The following is a 20,549-nucleotide window of genomic DNA, read 5'->3' as shown; positions in this document are numbered from 1 at the left end:
TTTTCACAAACATAATGCAATTGCAATATTGACACAGACGACTTTTATCAAAAAGGAAAAATATATGTGGCTCCAAACCCTTCCCTCAACTTACTTATAAGCATTCCGGTTTAACCCTTAGCGGCCACACGGGGTGACTCGTTACCCTAGGATTAAAAAAGTGGAATTAGATGTCTTAAACCTTTCAAATTAATACAACAAATGACATTTGATGTTGCCAAACAATTAATCTCGCTACACAGAAAGCTAAAAAAAACATGGCAACGCTTTGAGCGTAAGTTTATTAGGTACCCCAGTTTGTCCGGAACCGTTTTTTAATACAAATATGCTTTTTTTTTTAATAAATCAACTTTAAATAAATTGAAGAAGGATCCAACTGACATGATAAAATCAGCTGAAAGTCTTAATTTATGCACACATCTTGTTCAATTGGGTGTTTCACCGTGTAATAAGTTGGCCCTTGTGGCCGCCAAGAAGCAATAAAAATAAATATTAGCGTTCGAATAAAATAATTTTCCTGACTTTTCAAGTTGTAAAGAAGTTTCGAAAAGTTCCTTCCTGTCAAATCAAAATTCTTTTTTTTTTGCACAAAATGTAAATGTTTAAACATTTATCTTTTAATAAAAAATATAAATGAAAAAATAGTAACTTTTAATATTTATTATTTTCCCAAAAATTAGTGATCCACGCAATCAAAATACATGGGGTAGCGGCAGTGCAACTCCAACTCAATCAAAGTCATTTAGAATTTTGCAAAAAATCACAGACACCTCAGATGATAGTGCTTTAGAAAATAAAGCTATCGAATCTGATGGTGGTGGTAATAATAGTGGAAGTGATTATCAAGAACCACAATTGCAACGACCAACTTTTGCACGTCAAATGACTTCAACTGGTCAAATAAATAGTCCAAATGCTGAGCAAATGAAACGAATGCAGTTACAAAACGAACAGGGTTATGTTAATCGGGCCAGGAATCAAGGTAAGTTCTTAAAAAATTTTAAAAAAATGCTATAAGAATATCAGTATGTATACATAATGTATATATTATATTATTGTAAAGATGAAGATAAAAAATCAACTAGTGATGAAGATCCTCGCTATCGCGGGCCTTCAAATCCTTCGAAAACTTTTAAGAAACTACAAGGTGCTGTTGAGCGTTGTTCTCCATCAGGCAAAACCGATGAAAACGGTATGGACAAACATGTTAGAAGTCTAAATTGCTTCAAGCAGCCTCATATTTAATAAAAGCTTCAAAGCCTGCAAACATTTGAATTCTTAGAAATACAAATACATATACATTCCTATGTCTGATAAAATTCTTTTGAGACATTGGACATTTAATTCGAAGAGAGATTCCATTTGTTAGGTTTAATAAAGCTCTGAATACTATACATTTTTAATCTCATATAAGAACTAAGCTCAATAACTTAAATGTTCTTACTTCAAATAGTACCTTAAATGTCCCAAATTTTGCTAAGCTTCTTATTTACTTCAGTTTTGCTTAACAAGTGCATTCAATGATTTTCGAAAAGACAAAGGTTTTTTTTCAAAATTTTACTAGTGCTGCAATTGTTTTTCTTAATGAAATTAGTAATATAAAATATCTTTATAATTTACAACATTATACTTTTTAAGGCACTCCTCCTGTTATGAAACAACCTCAACCTAATAGATATGTCAGTCAAAGACCAGTTTACAGCCCAGATGGTAAGTTTTTCTTAAAATATTAATTTAAAAACAAAAATTAATTATTTCGTTTTGTTTTTTCAAGAACATTCTCAACAATATGTTCATCCAAGTGAACAACATGTACCAGAACCGAAAATTTATACTGGTAGTGCTATACCAAGTCGATCTTTTAAAATTCTACAAGCAATGACAACACCGGAAAATGCTGGTAAGTTTTAAAAGTTCAAATTTATCATATTTTTAAAATCACACACTCACAAATATACACTCGCAGTGTTTCGTTATAATATTAAATTCATGCCTATGCACATAGTTTTTTTTAAATTATTTAATTGAGTTATTTTGGATTATTTTAAGTAAAAATAATTTCTTTACTTTATACATTCGACTACATTTTTAGATTTAAATTATTTCAAATTACTCTTATTTTTTTTGGGACACAATCATTTGGTGGTTTTTTGATATGTATTGAAGGGATACTACGAATTTTTAAATTTTTTGTACTGGCAACACTGTTTTAAATGTCAGTCTGCTGTCAAATTGAAGTGAAACAACTGGGTACGTTCAGACGTCGGCCATTTTCTAGTATGTGGTTGGCAAGCTGCCAAAATATTGTCTTCCAATTAAGGCAACTTCATTGGAAAGTTGTCTGGAAAGTTAGTCAGGAAAAATTTCCCTAAATATCAAGTCAAGTTCACTTATGTCAAAATCAAAGCTGTTCATGTTGTTTCGTTCAACTGAAAGCTGAACTTTATTACAATATGATTTATTTATTTTTTGGACAGTTCAATTTAATGCTTTGTCGAAAAGGGTGCCTTGTCGAATTGGAACATAACAACAAGTAATATTTCCTTATCTACAACATTCAAATCGTGATATACTTGTAGCTTGTCTGAGGACTCTTTTGTAGTCAAAAATTGTGATAATAGTATTTATACGATAAAATGAAGGCAGGTGTTAGTAAACTTAAGTTAAAAGTATAAAATTTTTGACGCTTTGAAAATTAACTGGTCAAAATGTACGTTCAAAAAATGCAGCTGACTGCAAATGAAGCCTCTTATGTTGTCCGAACCTGTACACTAAGTACGTTTAGACGACATATATTAGAGACTTGAAGGGAAAATAAATTTTTAATATCTGACTGGCACGCTGCCAAAAAATTTACTTGTAATTTAGGCAACTTTATTAGAAAGTTGGCTGGAAAGTAGTTAGTCAGGAAAAATCTCCCTTACTTTTAAGTCAAGTGCACTTATGTCAAAACATCAGACAGTCATATTTTTTTATTAACTAAAATCTGAAATTCATAACTCTTTTAATTATTTATATAGTGCACAAATGTATTTAAACTCTATTTAAAAAGTTAATTGTCATATTAGAAAAGGAATAACGACGTTTTTAGTCATTTTTTTAAGACAATAATTTTGTTGTAAATTTTTCTAAGCAATTTATAGTCAAGTTAAGTTCCATGCTTGGTATTAATCACAATTGAAAAATTAACTAACTGCCTCGGTCTGATTTTGCGTTCAAAGAATGCAATTGGTAGAGAAGCTGGAACAGAAAGCATGTTTGCTGGTAAACAAAGAAAATCAAATCAACGCTACTAGTGAATGCTAAAAATGGAAAATTCACATTCTTGGGCGAATAAGATTATTCGTTGGTTGACTGCCTAAGAAAATGGCGGCGGCGTATGCAAATCGATAATTAGTGACTTTGAAATTTTGAGTATGCCCTTTCTTGATTATATGCCAATGTTAAATTATCGGTGATAGTTTTTGAAAACTATAACTGCTACTAAAACTTCCATGGAAAAAAAATAAAGCTACAATATTAATTGTAAACTTCAAATCAAAAAGGAGCTGAATCTAATCGACATTAAAAGAGTAGAAGTGATTTAAAAGCAAAGCAGCTCGAAAAACATCTTTTGGATGGCTGATTATGTTTCGGAGACAAATTAACCAATGACTAAAAAGACTTTACATCGAAACAAACAAAAACTCAAAGGAATTCTGGAAACCTAAAAAAACCCTCAAATCTAATTAATCTATTAATCTATCTTCCACTTTTGAACCCAAGAAACGATGGGCCAATGTTTAATTATTCGGTGACCTAATCCAAAAAAAAACTACCATGAAGTAGCCTTTTTTAATGCCTTTTACATAATTTTTGACACTATCTCAGCTTTTGGGATAAACCATAACAAAATACTAAAATAATGCCAGGCGGGCGATAATATATTAATTTTGACTTAAAACGTTATGTCCTTTTTGTGTTTCAAGGCTGAATTCGATACAATCGATAGAAGAGCCTTATTAAACAAGCTTTACAGCAAAGTATTGTCAAAAAAGTATGGAAGGGTCATAGAAAACTTGTATAAAGGTGTGCAACGGTGATGAAAGATCTGACTGGTTTGAAACAACAGTGGGTGTAAAACTGAAATGCTCCTTGATTCCTTATTTGTTTTCTTTGTTTATTGAAGATCTTATTGATAATTTATCAGAAGCTTAAGAGTTTGCTGGAGTTTTAATTTAAGGCCTTTTTCTGCAGACGACGTTGTTCTTTTTTCTTACCCTCCAGAAACGCTCCAAATAATGATCAACTTTCTTAAAGTATACTGCAAGTTGTAGAATTTAACGGTCAATTTAAACAAATCGAAGGCGATGGTATTTAAAAACGGTTCCACGGCATTTCAACTATGGACTTTGAAGTTGTGAAAACATGTAAAGTTCAAAAACAAATAGATAAAATTGAAAAGTGCCATTAGTTCCCCATGGGAAAACAGTTTTGCCAACGACTCTATTTCACATAGCGTAAAATACAAAGTGTTTACAGAAAATCTATTAAGATTCTATGTAAAAAGATATTTCCAACTTCCAAAAAATACACCAAATTACATGATAATAAAACACTTGGGTTGCACATCGATTTTTTTAAGAGTGTTTCATATGGTTGATAGAAGATTACTTAAAGTGATTCTGACAAAAACTATGTAGAAAAAAAGTTTCTGGTTTAAGAATTTAAAAGAAATAAATTCAAATATTCCCTGTATAATATCATGGTAAAAGCCGATGAAAAATGAAGACTCGAATGTATCGCACAAACAACTTCCTCGTACTAAAGAGAGCCCCATCTATAGCATTCACAAACATAATCTTTTTGAAAAAAAATATTTTAAGATCGGTTTCAACCAAAAGATAATATCTGCGGTTTTCAAAATGAGAAGCGAATTAGAACGATTTATCTTAAAAAAGAAGAAGATATAAAACATGGACAAATGTCCAATATTAAAAGAGTTAAGAAGGACCTTTCTTGGCGGGAATGAGATCCATGATGATGAGATAAAAAATCAATGCAATTACATCATCTTTATAGAAAAGCTGTAGCTTATAGTATCCAAACAAAATAGAAACTTTTAAGAAACAATTTAAAAAAAAAACTATTTTTAGTTTTTTTTTGCTTTTTATTTAAAAAAAAAACTTTAATCTTTTTGAATGTTTTTAAAATTTAAAACTACAATTTAGATCCTTGTTTAAAGATTGTAAAATATGAAACAAAAATCAATTAAAGTTGAACTTAAACTCAAACAAACCAGCCCATTTATTTTTGTATAATTTTCTGTTTGACAAGCAATTAAATAATTTTATTTTTAAAACCGAATATCAAATAAATTTTGAAAAATTTTGAATACCAGTTTGTATAGTACTTCTCCTCTATGGCAAGCATATCGCCATATTTAACTCAAGCGGTCTGCTTTAATCTGCGTTTCATGCAGAAATGCTAGAAATTGTGTTGAAACATAGATTTTTTCCCCAAAAATAATATATAATGTTTTTGTTGCCATTACTATAAATGGGAAAACGCTTCAAAAATGTTGATGCAAAAAACCCAAAAAAAGAAAAAGTGTTTTCAGTTCTTAAATTCAAGGAAATGGGTTCATTAAGGTACAAAATTCAATTCTCGTAAGATTCAAGGCTTTTGTATTAAATTATATAGGTGTAAAATGTGTTTCCATTAGTCTTTAATTTAATGAAACTTTCACTTTTGCTTTTTTTATATTCTTGAACTTCATGTTTAAATTTTAATTTTAGAGCATCCAAAACAAATTCTCCTCAAAAATTAGATTTCATCAAGATCTTGAGAGTATACACAATTTTGAATTGAAGAAGAGTTTCAGGAATATAAAAAAACTTAATACCAAATAGGCGACATTTTATTCAATGTTTTTTCTTAAAAACCTGATCTTTCACTTAATTTTTTTTCAAATTGAAAACCTTAAAGGATTATAGCAAAGCTCTGTAGATGAAATGAAATGGCCCCTATGACCCTTCCCCCCTCTGGATCCGCCATTGGTTGACGTATTGCAAAAGTTCTTTAATAGAAAAAGTTTTGAAAGTAGTGCAGTTTTCGAAAGACTGTAGTTTGAACTTCTTTATATTCAAAAAAATTACCACCAAAAATCACAAGTCATTTATTTTGTAAATATTTATACTTATTATCCGCTACATCCCATCACACATAAAATACATACACCAAAAACTATTCAAACTTAAATTTTTCTTTTGAATACTGATTTTTTCTTCTTTTCTTAAAATGTTTTATTTTTTACTTAGATTTTATTTTGTTATGCTCCTCTTTAATAATTTTAATTTCTTTTATTATATTTTTTGTTTATTTTAAAATTATTTTATTATATTTTGTTTTTTGATTCATTTGGCATTTTAAGTTTGTGTTGAAAAAGAATGTTATTTGAATTTTTATTTTATTTTTTAATTAACTGACTGAGAGAGAGAAAGATAGAGAGCGAGCGAGAATAAAATAGATGATTGATTTCATTTCTAACGACTAGAATTTGGAAACTAATTCAGATGGCATATTCTGACGTTGGCTTCCAAAAATTTAAAAAAATAAAAGACAATACTTATTTAATATTAATTTAATCCTTTCATCAATCGCTTTCATCCTGCATTTTCACAAAAAAAAAAACAAAAACAAAAATATCCTCAATCAAAAACAAACAAAATTAAAATTCTCATATTATGTCATTTATTTTTTTCTTCTCTTCCGCATTATGTTCTTATTTTTCGTTTTATTATTATTTTATTTTTTTTTTTGTAGCCGAGAGTGATAGCTCGGATGTTGTTGAAACAGATACGTCCATAAGTGAATGTCCTTATCAACAGCAACAACCCCAACCGTCCTATCCATATCCTTATCCTTACTTACCGCCTTGTTGTGCTCATCCATCACCACCACCACACCCACCGCAACAACCATCAACTTCTTCATCTGGCGGTGATTTAAATAATTGGCAGTATCCTTTACCCTATCATCCTCATCCACATCATCATCCTCATCATCATCACCATCATCATCATCCTTACCCCCCACCGCCACATCATCCCCATTCACACCATCCACATCAACATCCTGCTTACCCATATCCTCCTCCATGTCCATGTTACTTTTATAACTTCCACTCCAATGATTATGATTCGCAAAATTGTAGCTCTCGTAGTTCGTTTAGTTCTCGTGGTTCTTATAGTAGAGGCAGGTCTCAGTCACAGGATCTTCCGAATATAATCATAACACCAAGTACCGATGATGTTCCACAGGAAATCAACGGTGAAAGTGAGCGAATGGCTCGAAATCAAAGAGAAGGTTCAGTGATCGATATTTTATCACAGAGACTCAGTGAGATCTCTAAGCCCAATGGCAAGGACCTCAATATTAGTCAAGAGGACGAAAAGAAATTTAACGGTGATAATGGAAAAGAATTTTCAAATTCCCCCTCACCAATTAAGTCCGAAAGCGAGAACAGTAAAATATCCTCCGAAGACAGTTCTGAAGAACTACTAACGTCTTGTTCAGAACCATCATCGAGCTCGAGTTCTGAAGAATGTGTCGAAGGATTGTCGAATGATGGACTCCAAGCAATAAAGTCGGTAACGAATATTCAATTCTATAACAAGAAAATGATGGATGAAGTTGAAGATGATGATCGCACAATTGCTGGAGATGAAAGTATGGTATTTGACGAAGAAGAAGAAGAAGAGGAAGAAATTATCGGCGAAGAGCTCGAGTATGACGAAGAAGAAGTTCTTGTTGAAGAAATGGATTCCGAAGCAGAAGAAGAGGACGAGGAAGAGATTTTCGAACAAGATGAAATAATAATAATGGACGATCTAAGTGTGATCTATGAAGAAAACGAAGAAGACCACATCAGTCCAAGACCATCGAGTCACATCAGCTCAAGTGTCAGTGAGTCATCAACTTTAGCAAATGAAGAATGCGAGGAAGAGGAATTAGTAGAAGAAGAAGACGCTGACAAAAAAGAAAATGACGAAGAGGATAACTCGAATTCCGTCACCGTGCGATTGCCATTGCGATTTTCCTTCAGCCGTTCGTCCAACGATGAAAACATTGCAACTGTTGAAGTTGGCAATAGTCAAATTGAAGATAAAGGAAGATCCTTTAGTATTGCATCGGTTGAAGCAGAACCAGAATCCTATGAAACTGATTCTCAAGATTGTGATGTAAGTGTGACAATAAGTTTAAGTCGTTCCAGTGAATCGGTAGATAAGAAGGTATCTAGTCCTTCTCCGTTAACCTTTTCAGCTGGAGAGGTGATTCAGAAAGAAGTTAAAACAGAAAATATTTGGGAGTCTGAAGATGAAGATGTATCAGTATCATTTTCACTACCAATGAGGAATAAATTTATGGATCAGACTTGGAGTGGAGATCTTACAAATAATATATCTATGATCGAAGAAAAGAACAACAGAGAAGATGCCAACAATGACATTAAAGACAAAACATCAGTTGAAGCTTGGAGACGGAATAACATACTCTTTGAAGAAAATGAAGAAAAGAAGAGATTATTAGAGGAAAATAATTCACTAGTAGTAATGAACAACAAAACGAACGTAGAAAATCCAAGAGCAGAAACATACGTGTGTGAAGAAAAGCAGACAATTTTAGAAGAAGTATCTGCATGTGAAGCATATATAGAAACAACTGAAGAAACGAAAGAAGAATACTGTTCTGTGGAAACTTCAGTTAAATCGTTTGTCGAAGATGAGGAAGAGGCCGAAGAAAAAACAGATTCGAAATCAGAAGAAGAATTGGACTTCTGGGAAACTTTACAGGCAACAAGAAAGGAAGCACAATTATTCCTCGAAAAAACTGCTGGTTATTGGGGTAAGTCTGTTGATGGAAAGGAAAAAGCAGAACCAGGTCAAATTGAAACTCCAAAACCTCAAGATATAGAAGAAAAAGATGAAGATTTTTGGTCAAATATTCGAATTAAAAAAGAACCTGAAGAAAAGAAGGACTCAAAACCGAAAACTCCAAAACTAAAAAAGAAGAAAAAAGTCGTAAAAGCTCCGGTCAAAGAACCATTACCAGACCCTGAACCGGAACCAAAGCTGACAATAATAAAATTGCCCAATGCTAATAATAAATCAAAAGTCGTTGAATCTGCCATTCAAATGATACAAGAGAAAACTAAGAAACCAAAGAAATTAGTGAAGCAAGTAAGTAAAGAAGAAGTAAAAGTTGTTAAAGCAGCAATGGAGAATGAAATTGTTCAAATTAGTAAAGCAGTTGAAGAAGAAAAGAAATTGATTGAAGAAGCAAAGATCAGAAGAGCATCGCTTGTTAGTGCGAAGTCAATTGATGAATTTAAAATTAAAGAAGAGGCAGTTCCTAAAAAAGAGGAAGAAGAAAATGATAATAACAGTAAGTATGTTAGAGAAAAAGCAGAGTTAAAGACTCAAATTTTGAATCAAAAGTTCGCCAAAGCCTTTGTGATTCCAAATAAGCCTCCTCTAATGAATGCGGTTCTAACGGAAGCAGAATGCGAAGCACCAACCTTAAATCATAACCAAAAGTCAGTAACTAATAAAATAAGTTTAGATGGAGTCAAGAGTGAGGAATCGATTTCAAAGACTGTGGCAAAAGAAACTTCGATTTCAAATGATGATACTAAAATAGCAGAGAGGAAAAATAGCATACCCAAATTGCTTGTCTCCCATGACTCTGAGAGCTCCACCACCAAACCAGATGTAATTGAAGAACCGAAGAAACTTATAAAAAAGAAGATAATCAAAGCAAAAACCACAAATGAAGAAAGCGATGGAAATACTTTAAAACCACCAGTAAAGAAAACTTTGAAGAAAGCTACCAAAGAAACGAAAAAAATCAAAAAGAAGAAAGAAGATACCTCAGGCGTTGGAATTAAAATTGAAGAAGTTAAAGAAATTGAAAATACAAAAGTTGTTTCAGAGGAAATATCTCAAGAAGTTTTTAAGAGTAAAACTCAGGTTGTTCATGTTGAAGAAAAAGTGAAAGAGATTGTTGAAGTTAAGAAGACATCATCTTCACTTATGATTGGAGCAAAATCAGACGATACAGACTTTTGGGCAGAAATTGAAAACTCCAAAAGCAATGATAATCTTTGCAAAAAGAAAGAAGATGAAGCAGAATCTACAAATATTGAAACAGATCCTTGGGCAAATATACAAACCTCAAAAGAAGCAAGTGAAGAATCTTCTAAAATCGTGACTCAAGAACACGATGTTTGGGCTGAAATTGAGTCTGTAACAGGCAAGAATCTAGCAAAACCAAATTCTCTTGATGAAGAACCAGATTTCTGGGCTGAGATTGATTCAGTTAAAACTAAAAAAGAACAAGATACAGAATCGCATATTTTGGTTGAGTCTTCAAAGCTCAAGACTCAACAGAAAGTACTAGCGGAAAATGTTCAAACTTTGGAATGGTTTAACATAGAAATGTTCAAAGCTCAAGAAGTGAAAAGTACTGAAGTATATACTCCGATTGTTCTGAATGGGTGTAAGGACTTCTGGGCAGAAAAGATTGAAAAACCGTCAACATTTAAAAAAGCAGAAAGTCAAGAAAATGATTTTTGGCTTGAAATCGAATCAACCAAAGTGAAAAATAAAGACACAAAGGAGTGTTCTAGAAAACAAACTTCGAAAACAAATATTGATGTGTCTTCAGTAAGCAAACTTAAAACAATGCCAACTGAGGACAACCTGTCATTAGAAAGAAATTCTAAGAAAAAAGTGAAGAAGTCCTATTCATCTTGTAATGTAGAAAAGGAAACAGAAGTCAATAAGCCCAAAACAAAAAAGAAGAGCTCAGACGGAGAGTCTTCTCATAAGTACCGAACTGAAGAAGAAAATTGCGTATCTATCGAAAACTCAAATGATGCCTCCAAACCAAAATCTAAGAGGAAGATCTCAACTACTAATGAAGAATTAATTAATCAGAACACTGAAGCAGATTTGAAAATCAAAACTAAAAAGAAATCAAAATCCCATGAAATGAACGATGGAGAAAAACTTTCATCTCTCAAGACAAAATCCAAAAAAAAATCAATTTCAAATCAAGAAGAGGACACAACCATGTGGTTAGCTTCAAACACTTCAAAATCAACAAAATCTTGCAGCCTTCAAGTGTACAGTGATTATGACATTGAACTGATTCATTCAGACCCAGAGCCAATATTTTACCCGATTCACTCTGAACCAGAAACTGGAATAAGTTTTTGGGCAACAGTAAGCTATGTTCCAGAAGAAGAACCTCAGATTGTAGAGGAACAAGAAATAGACTTTTGGGCAAGTAATCAAAATGAGTCAACCAATTCAGAAATAGACACTGGCAAAATAGATTTCTGGGTAACTCAAAGAAAATTCGAATTCGAAGCAAACCGAGGATTCATTGAAGAACCGAAACCAGCAATGATAGAAGAACCAACTGAAGAAGTTGATTTTTGGGCTGAAATTAAAGGACCAAATGAAGATGTCAATGAAGAACCACCCTCAAATGATGATTGTGAACTTCGAAGAAATAATTATAAAAAAGCTATGGCTTTCTTCACGAATACTGTTAATGTTGAGAAGAAAGAAGAACCAAAGAAAATTATCGCTTTGCCAGAAGAAGAAGGACCAACATGGTCGTGGAGGAACTCTGTTGAACCTGAGTGGGATGTTCCTGAGCAGCAAGTGTCAAATAATGTTGTTCTAGTTCTTGAAGATAACGAAACTACTGAAGATGAACCAGAAACTTTAATCGAGAACAAACCTTATGACTATGGAAATACCTACAGCCATGAACAGCAACGAAATGACGAAGAAGAATCTCAAAGCTCAGAAAGTATAAGTGATTCAACACCAAATCACTTCCAAATCGAACATCTTTATCCGAAACCTGAACCAGAACAATTCAAACCAAAAGAAGACCCAATAGAACCAATACAAAATGAAGCTACTGAAGAATCAAAGATATCGGTTAAAGATCGAATTTTCGCTTTTGAAAGTGGAACGACCGAACCACCACCATCAGCTAAGGCGGCAAAGACTTCACTAATTGTTGATAGTACATCGCCGAAGAGTAATCTAAGTAGAAATAGTTCTCAGCGATCTGAGTCGGAAATTGAAGAAGATGACTCTGGGGTCACCGACATGAACAAACCCCTATCTGAGACTGACACCGAATCTGAAAGCTTTCCGGAGCTTCGCAAAATGTCCCGCTACCAACGTGCCTCCACACATTCCAGACTTTTCAAACTCCTTCAAGATGACGGAGATGTTATCGAAGAAGAACAACCAGGTGATGAAGAAGCAGCTCTCGAAGCCGAATTCAATTTCAAGCCTCGAAAAAAGATCGTCCACAATGTTTCGATCACTCGAAAACAGAATCCCAAAGCTCTGCAAGAAGCAGAAACTGTTACTGAACGTCGGCAAAGACTCTCACTGCCACTTAGAAAAAATCAAAGCATCGATGCCGATAACCCTTCTTCGCCAAACTCTCCAGCCTCGCCAATTCACGGCCAACAATCCCAACCAATCAGCGATAAACTAGTCAACGAACTTATCCAGAGTTTGCTGCTGAAAAAGAGCAGCTCATCACTGAAAAATCTTCCCATGGAGAAACTTCAAGCTGCTGCCAAGAGGGTTCTTGAAGAAGAACTTGATTCACTGGAAAACACCTCACTTGATTCTACACCTGCACTAACACCTCAAGAATTCAAAAACGAATCTTATGCTGATTATTACGACACATGGAGCTCCTCGAAAATGGACTCAGACAATGCGGCTACAAATGGCAGCTTCGAAATACTACCATCGAAGGCATTCAAAGTTCTGCAAGAAACGGCGGGATCAGCCAAACGAAAACCCTGGGCCGTTCGGTGTCCTCGAGTTTTGAGTTCAAAAACTGTGAATAGAGACTTAGCACGGGTAACAGAATCTCCTGAAATTGTCAGCCGAAGTAGTCGATCACCTGAAATGTTTAGCTCAGAACGAGCAGGTTCAGTTGGTAGATGGAAAAAAGTTTAACCAAAATTTGTTCGAAAACACGTGAAACACACTTATACCTAAAATAAGGAAATTCTATGACTGATGGACCATGTTTAAAGTCCTTTTCCAATGCATTTATTTGTAGGCCAGTCAGATTGATTGTATAATGAATTTGTATTTATTTTTGAACCCCATGGGTTGCCCTATAGACAAAATGATGATGATGGGCACTTTAAAGTCTAGAAAAAATAGATCTCTTTTGGTTTGCTAAACAAATTTGGCAGTTTTCTCAAATCTAATTTCGGAAATCTGATCCTTAAAGACTGATCAGATAAGTATGCATTTTAGTGATGTTTTTCAAAAACACATTTTTTTTATTGAAATTATTAATTTTGATGATGTTTTGTTGAAATTTAGGCTCTCCGAGTAAAATTATCATTCATTTGCCGTTGTTTGGGCTAGAAAAGTAATTTTTCAATAATTCAGGTAGGTCAAAAACGACATTTTTGACGTTTGTACAAAAAAAAGTAAATATGTTATAAGAAAAACGTGAGTGTAAAATGTTCCAAAAAAATATTGCATTTGCACAATTAAAAAAAATATTATTTAACACTTCTAAAACAGTTTAAAAAATATAATTTAAAATTTAAAACAAACCTTAATCAATCACACAGTTTAAGAAAGCACTTCATTTAAAAAAGTCTTTTAAAAATCACATTTATTTAATTGAAACAAATAATACTTTCAATCCCCCTCAAAAGTAGCAACAAAAGAATATGCCAACAAAAACATTAAAGCAAATTTAAAAAACAATAATCACACCTACCTCAAACAATCACTGCCTATTTATAAGCATGCATTTGTTTGCCTTTTTATTACTATTTTATTTTAATAATAATAAAAACAATAAACTATTAAATATTAAAAATGTAAATATTTATTGATGTAAAAAAATCAAAAACAAAATAAACTATACAAAACACGTATTTTAATTTATAAGAATTTAAGAACATATATTTTTTTTACAATTTTGTCGAATCATTTATCATTGTTTCATTAACTTTAATTTAATAATTTTATATTAATTATTATAACCTTTATAACTCGCATTCAGCCATATAAACAATATCCTATTCCTGTCCTATATGATATCCACTCATAATTAGAAACCGAGAGAAAACTCATCCGAAATAAAAGTTTATGAAAAATTATTTAAACAAAAATAAAACTACTCCTACTTTTGGAAAATTCGTTACAAAAATTTAAAATGAAAAAAAACCTGAAGAACAAGAATGACAATTCTTTATCATCCCCAAAATCATTGATTGCATTTAAAAAAAAACAAAAATCAATATCGAATAAAAAAAGAATTAAGGTACATTTATTTTAAGTATTTTTTTAAATTTAGTTGTTTGTGTGCCAATTTATTTAGTTTTATTTATTTTTTTCTTTATTTTGCGACTTAAAATTAAATATATTTTATCCTATATTTTGTTATCGCTTTGTCGCATTGAAATAATATACTTAATTCTGGTTTTAAAATAATGAGAATACTTTTAACTCGTATTTTTTAATTTAATAACATTATAATTAAACATGGATGGACATAAAACTATACTTTTCATTGCTTATTGTTAAGATTATTAAACTTACACTTTCATTTGACATATCTGTCATATTGAATCTATAGGTATGGAGATACAAATAATGTTATTATGTAGGGTGGTTCAGTTTGAGGTATTAAGTTAATAGCGCTGGCAGTTGACATCTTTCAAAATCAACTGTCATTTGAAGCGTCATAATATTTTTAGTTAAATGTTTGTCATTTACGAGAACGGTTGTGTTCAATCCCAGACAGATAGAGTATCCGGATACCTTTTTGTTTGTGTTATATTTCAAAAGAACAGCGGACCCAAAACAGCTGCTATTTGACAGAATAACTGATTCAGCATATGCTTCAAAATCGATTTCAAATGCGTATGTTTTTTGGTATAAGTTCAGTAAAATATTAAAACTATCAATTTAACACTTAATTTTACAATAATTTTGGACAGCTGAAAGTTGTTTTTATTTTTCTCAATCGTATTTGGCACCTGTCAAAATCAACTGTCATTTAAAGTTTTATAATATTTATTACTTAAATGTTTGCCATTTACGAAGTTTTATGGCATAACAATTAAACAACGCATGAACATTTATTGTTATTGGCTGATTCAATCGCAGATGGTTTTCGAGTATCATTTAATTAAGACTGAATAGTCATAATTGACCGACTAGGCAAATAATTGGTCAAATTGTGGATGAGATTTGACTTTTATTTGAGTATTGGTACATGTGATACCGTCTTGAGATTCGGTGGATGTGTTCGTAGAGTAGTGTCCAAAATACAAAACTTTTAACTATTTTGGGTTCTTCGATGAGCTGATGACTCAACTTGTACTTATTCTTTTTTCTAAATGCATGTTATCAATTTTTTTATAGCCCTTGCATTTGGAAAGATAAAAATAAAAGATAAAAAAACAAATCTTACTTCTAATTTTTGTTTTCAAAGTTGCTTAGCATAAAATCGTACTTGACTTTTCTGCGGATCACTGTAATTCTTTTTTATTATTAGTTGTAAAACTAAATAACAATATAGTTTAATTTTTGTAAGCTGACTCGACTAAGTTAGTATCAACAAATCAAGGAACAAGCTCCTTTCCTTCAGATCTTACTTAACAGAGTCCGCCATCTAAGGTTTCTTTTAAACTAGTGCTTATTTCGTGAATGTTATCACTTAGCTCATGTCTGATTTGACAGATTATTAGCGATGTTTTTATAGCATTTTCACAAACAAACAAAAATAAATTTGGCTGACCCTTTATTTGATATCAATAGGCAAAATGGAAAACATGGAAATAAATGAACTACAAATAGTTCCTGATATTTTCTTAACACATCCTCTTTAAAATTTAAATTATTCTGACAAATGTTTAATAGTATTAACTGTCAAATATGACAAATGTTCAATGGTATTAACTGTCAAATACAAAAACCGGACTTCTGAGAATCATTTTATATAAAATTCCAAAATAAACACCGCTAACGTTTCTTTGGGCTTAAAATGATTTAGTTAAATAGGAATTTGGATGATTTAGCATTTTAAATACTTACAAATTAAAGAGTTTTATCATTGGTTATAATTATTAACTATTCTTTATTTGCAGTTATTGATTTGGTAGGGTAAAATATACTTTAGATTTTTTTAAATAATAAATTAAAAAAAAAGAACTTTGAAAACATATCTAAACTTTTAAACTATACACCATATTATCCAATTTGAACCTTAGGTTAATAGTATTTCTCATTATTTTAACTTTTTATCAGAATTAATTATTGAAATATTTTTTTTTTATTTTTAATAAATCATTCTTCCAGTCAAAATAATGGAGCAAACTCCACCTTTGGCTTAAATATTATGCAAAACAAATACAAAATCTCGATCAACACAAATTTTAAATGTTAAATGAGTTTTAATATATTATTTTCTTTTTTTAAACAATCTTTGTATTTTTCTCTTAAAATAATATTTTTTGTTTGTGATTTCGGTTTTATTTAACATTTTATTTTTTGAAATTAGCAAATTAAATAAAACTATTTAAACAATTAAAAGAAAGCCAACATTTAATTTGTTTATTGTTCTGTTTTTAAACAATTTTTTTTTAAATAATATAAAAAGGTGAAGTTTTCTCTCTACTTGTCTATTTACATATTAATATGTTTTGCATTTTTAATATATTTTCCTTTTGTACATAAAAACATGCATTTTTTCGTATTGAGTTTCTTTTTTTAAATTCTTTTTAGTGTTTATGTTTGATTGTTTTAAAAAATAACCAACAACAAACTAATATAAAACTCTAAGCTTTAATGGAAGAATATATATTTTTTTAAATTATTATTTAAGAGCTTTAAGTGTAAAATTTTCGTTTTTAATTTTTGTTTTATTGTCATGGATGTTAGTTTTGAATTTATTTAAAATGTTTGTTGCGATTCTGACAACAATTTAAATATTTAAAATGATACCATCAATGACATTTTTATATTTATTTTTTCAAAAAATTTGGTTGTGAAATTAAATGAAGGACAAAGTTCTAATTTTCTATTTCTTCTTTTTTTTCTTATTTATTTCCAGGACCTGGACAATCCGATCTATAATTATTTCTCACTTTAATAGAAATCAATTATAGACCAAAAGATTTAATATATATTTTTAAGTCCAAGATTTATTTTATTTTATTTTAAACTTTTAAATATTTTACACATAAAAAATCAATCATGATGGAAACAACTATGGGGACAAAAATGCTTACTAAAAACAATGAAACAAAAAGAAATATCAAGAGATTCAATACTTGGAGGCATTTAAATTTAGAACAAACATTTTAAAAGAAATATTTGTTTGACGTTAATATTTATTCGAAATTTAAATTAACTAAATAATTAACAAAACAAAAAAAATGAACTATCTAATCAGGTTTACGGTAACGAATTAAAATTTGAAAAAAAAACAATCAAAACTTATTTAAAAACTATTCAAAAAAAAAACACTAATCGAAATTAATAGCGACATGGAAACATTTATTTATTTATATTTAACTTCACACTTTATTGTTTAAATTTTTGTTGTTTAGAAAAGATAAAATAAATATTCTTTAATATTTATTAATGGAAATTAAAAACAAAAACGAATTTAACTTCACTTGTTTGTGCTTTCTACGAATTATATTACATAAACTAACGATGAACTTTTCTTCGCTTTTATTTTTATTTTTTTTGTTGTTATACAATTATTCTTCATTCGACACATAATATCTCATACTATTACTATGTTATTTACTCTATTTAATTAAACAAAAAAAATATAACGCAACAAAAAAAAATTAGAAAAAAGTATGAATTAACTATTTATATAAAATATTATGTTTTAATTACTTTGTGAACGAACAAAGTTTTTTTTTCTTTTTTGTATGATTTAATTAAAAAGTAGGAAAAATAAATAAATATCATTAAATAATTGTGTTTTTTTTTTCAAGCATTTTTTCTCATATTAAATGGAGTAAGAAAATGTTTGAATGTTTGTGGTATCGCGACGCAGATCTTCCTTTGTTCTTTCATACAGGGTTATCCATTTTATAGTTTTAAAAATTAAACTAAATAAAACATATATTATATTTTTTTTTGTATGACAAAATCAAAATCCTTCTAAAATCAATTTAAAACTTGATTTAATAGCTCTCTGTTTATCTTTAAAATTTATGACTCTAGAATTTCTTAACTTTCTATAATTTTGCCTAGAACTCAATGCAGATTTATTATGGAGTTTTAAGGACTTACACTTCGGTTTACTAAAAAAAAGCTCAAACGAATAATAACTACTTTCATAGCTCCCGGTAGGATAAACTGTAGGTCCCTTCCATCTCTGACAATATTATCCGCACACAGGAATGGTTGAGAGTTGTAAGTCACTAGGCCCTGGTTCTTCATGGACTGTTGCGCCACCCAATTTATTTATTTCTTTAATGTCGTCAATACGTTTGCCTACAATTTACAAAATTGATATACGTATAAAACTCAATTATCTACGTCACCCGAACATCGTTGTAAGGTTTGTTGCCTCAACATTTGTTGGCAAAATTTAACCAGACTATTTTCAACTCAGCTGCATTAACTGCAGCTTTCCTTGCGATTTTCAAGAATTCAAAACCTATGATTTCCATCACCTTATTTCTTCCTTCCTCTTTTCCTAAACCTTACAGTATGTCTCTGTCATATGAAAGGTATCCAAAGTCCTTTGACTTGCTAGTGTATCGAAAGAGTCTCTTAAAAAACATTTCCTGTGTTCTTAAAATTTACCCGAAAAAAAAGTTTCTTTTCAAAAATGAAATGCCACTTAATTTCTCAAAGAAACCTTAATTTTTCAAAAATAATCATTTTAAAATCGTTAGAATGGTTTTTTAACTATTTAACTTAACTATTTTTTTTTATTTTTAGCATGCAATTGTTTAGAGCTTATTAATATAAGTTTCACATTTCAATTTCGTATAATACGTATGTCCTATTTTCTTGAAATCGAGTTTCGAAAAAATCAAAAATAAAAACAATGACATTTTTGACAATGAAACATTACTGAGACATTATAAGAACTTGTGCAGAAAAAAAAATATTAAATTGAGAGAAAACTTAAAAACAAAATAACGGTTTTATGGGTTTACCTTTCTGGGGCAATAAAAAAAAATTGTTTTATTGAAAGAAGCCAAATAAAGAAACAAAATATTAGAGAAAATTTAGAAAAATCTATCGGATCGTTTTTGAGAAAATTCCAAATTTAATTTTTGACCAAAAATCGCAATCTAGCGAGAACCTGCTTAAAACCTTAAATTTCAAGTTTGAACATAATTTGGGCTATGAGGACAGACAAAGACACGGACAGAATCAGAACCCACTTTTTCAAAACCTCTACCATTCGTATATTTCCTACTATATGTCGAAAGTAAAAGTGTCATGTTTGAAATATTTAATGATATTTAACTTTGTCAAGTCTTTTGTAAAATTTAAATCCAAAAAATTACTTCGTTTTAATTTTAAAATTGAAAATTGAAGTACTAAAATATAAAATCAGAAAAATTGATTATACACAAAATAATTAAAATTTTCTAAGGTAAAACTTTATTTTTTGAGAATTTATACTTTTCAGAAATCATTTCTAACTGCGGTTACATTAATGCGTTTATTGACTTGAAACAATGGGTTCTATTGTCAATACAAATTTCCCTCGGAATTTGTCCCTCTCTCGATTATTGGGAACGTACAAAATGCTTAAGAGTTTCTCTCAAGATTACTTGCTTTCGGGGAAAAATATAGCCAGGGAAATCGAGCTTTAATTGCAAAGAATTTTTGTTTGAGGCTAATTTATTTCCATCAGGTAGGTTCTCAATTAAGGAAAAAATTCTGTGGATACGAAAACTTTCCGATGGAAATAAAAAAATTGCAGAAGGCCCTTATATTTCAAGAAATAAAAAAAAAACTTAACAACAACAGTTTTAAAATTTGTTGTATAAAAAACAATTCCTAACATATGTCCTATTTGCTTGAAATCGAGTTCCGAAAAAATATGTTTAATATTTATAATGTATAATATTTTTAACATTTTTGACCACGAAATATTGTTGAGACATTATAAGAGCTTGTTCTGGAGCAAAACACAAATATTCTTTTATTGAAAGAAGCCAAATTAAGGAAAAAATGTTAAAGACAATTAAGAAAAATCTATCGGTCGTTTTTGATAGAATTAAAATTTACGATTTTTGACCAAAAAATTCAAAAAAATTGCAATAGGGGCTGTTATTGTTATTTTTAGTGTTAAAAAAACGTCTAACGAGAATCTGCTTAAAACCTTAATTTTCAATATTTAACACAATTTTGTCTGTGACGGACGGAAACGATGGACCCACTTTTTTCAACTTTTCTATCATCGTATAGTTCCTACTATATTTCGAAAGT

The 20,549-nt window shown here is 30.4% G+C and overlaps 1 protein-coding gene across 1 annotated transcript in view; it reads left to right on the top strand.

Annotated features, from left to right (window-relative positions):
* Positions 1-13,409, top strand: part of LOC129948013 (uncharacterized) — a 56,850-nt gene extending 43,441 nt beyond the window's left edge. The window contains exons 7-12 of the mRNA XM_056058822.1: positions 681-982; positions 1,064-1,192; positions 1,639-1,710; positions 1,775-1,900; positions 4,866-4,981; positions 6,726-13,409. Coding sequence (XP_055914797.1) covers positions 681-982; positions 1,064-1,192; positions 1,639-1,710; positions 1,775-1,900; positions 4,866-4,981; positions 6,726-13,049 — 7,069 coding nt within the window. The 3' untranslated portion in view covers positions 13,050-13,409. The remainder of the gene's footprint in view (positions 1-680; positions 983-1,063; positions 1,193-1,638; positions 1,711-1,774; positions 1,901-4,865; positions 4,982-6,725) is intronic.
* The last annotated feature ends 7,140 nt before the right edge of the window (positions 13,410-20,549 follow it).

The sequence above is a fragment of the Eupeodes corollae genome, chromosome 1 (genome assembly GCF_945859685.1).
Source record: "Eupeodes corollae chromosome 1, idEupCoro1.1, whole genome shotgun sequence".
NCBI classification, from domain to species: domain Eukaryota; kingdom Metazoa; phylum Arthropoda; class Insecta; order Diptera; family Syrphidae; genus Eupeodes; species Eupeodes corollae.
This window is presented reverse-complemented; position numbering and strand designations above follow the sequence as displayed.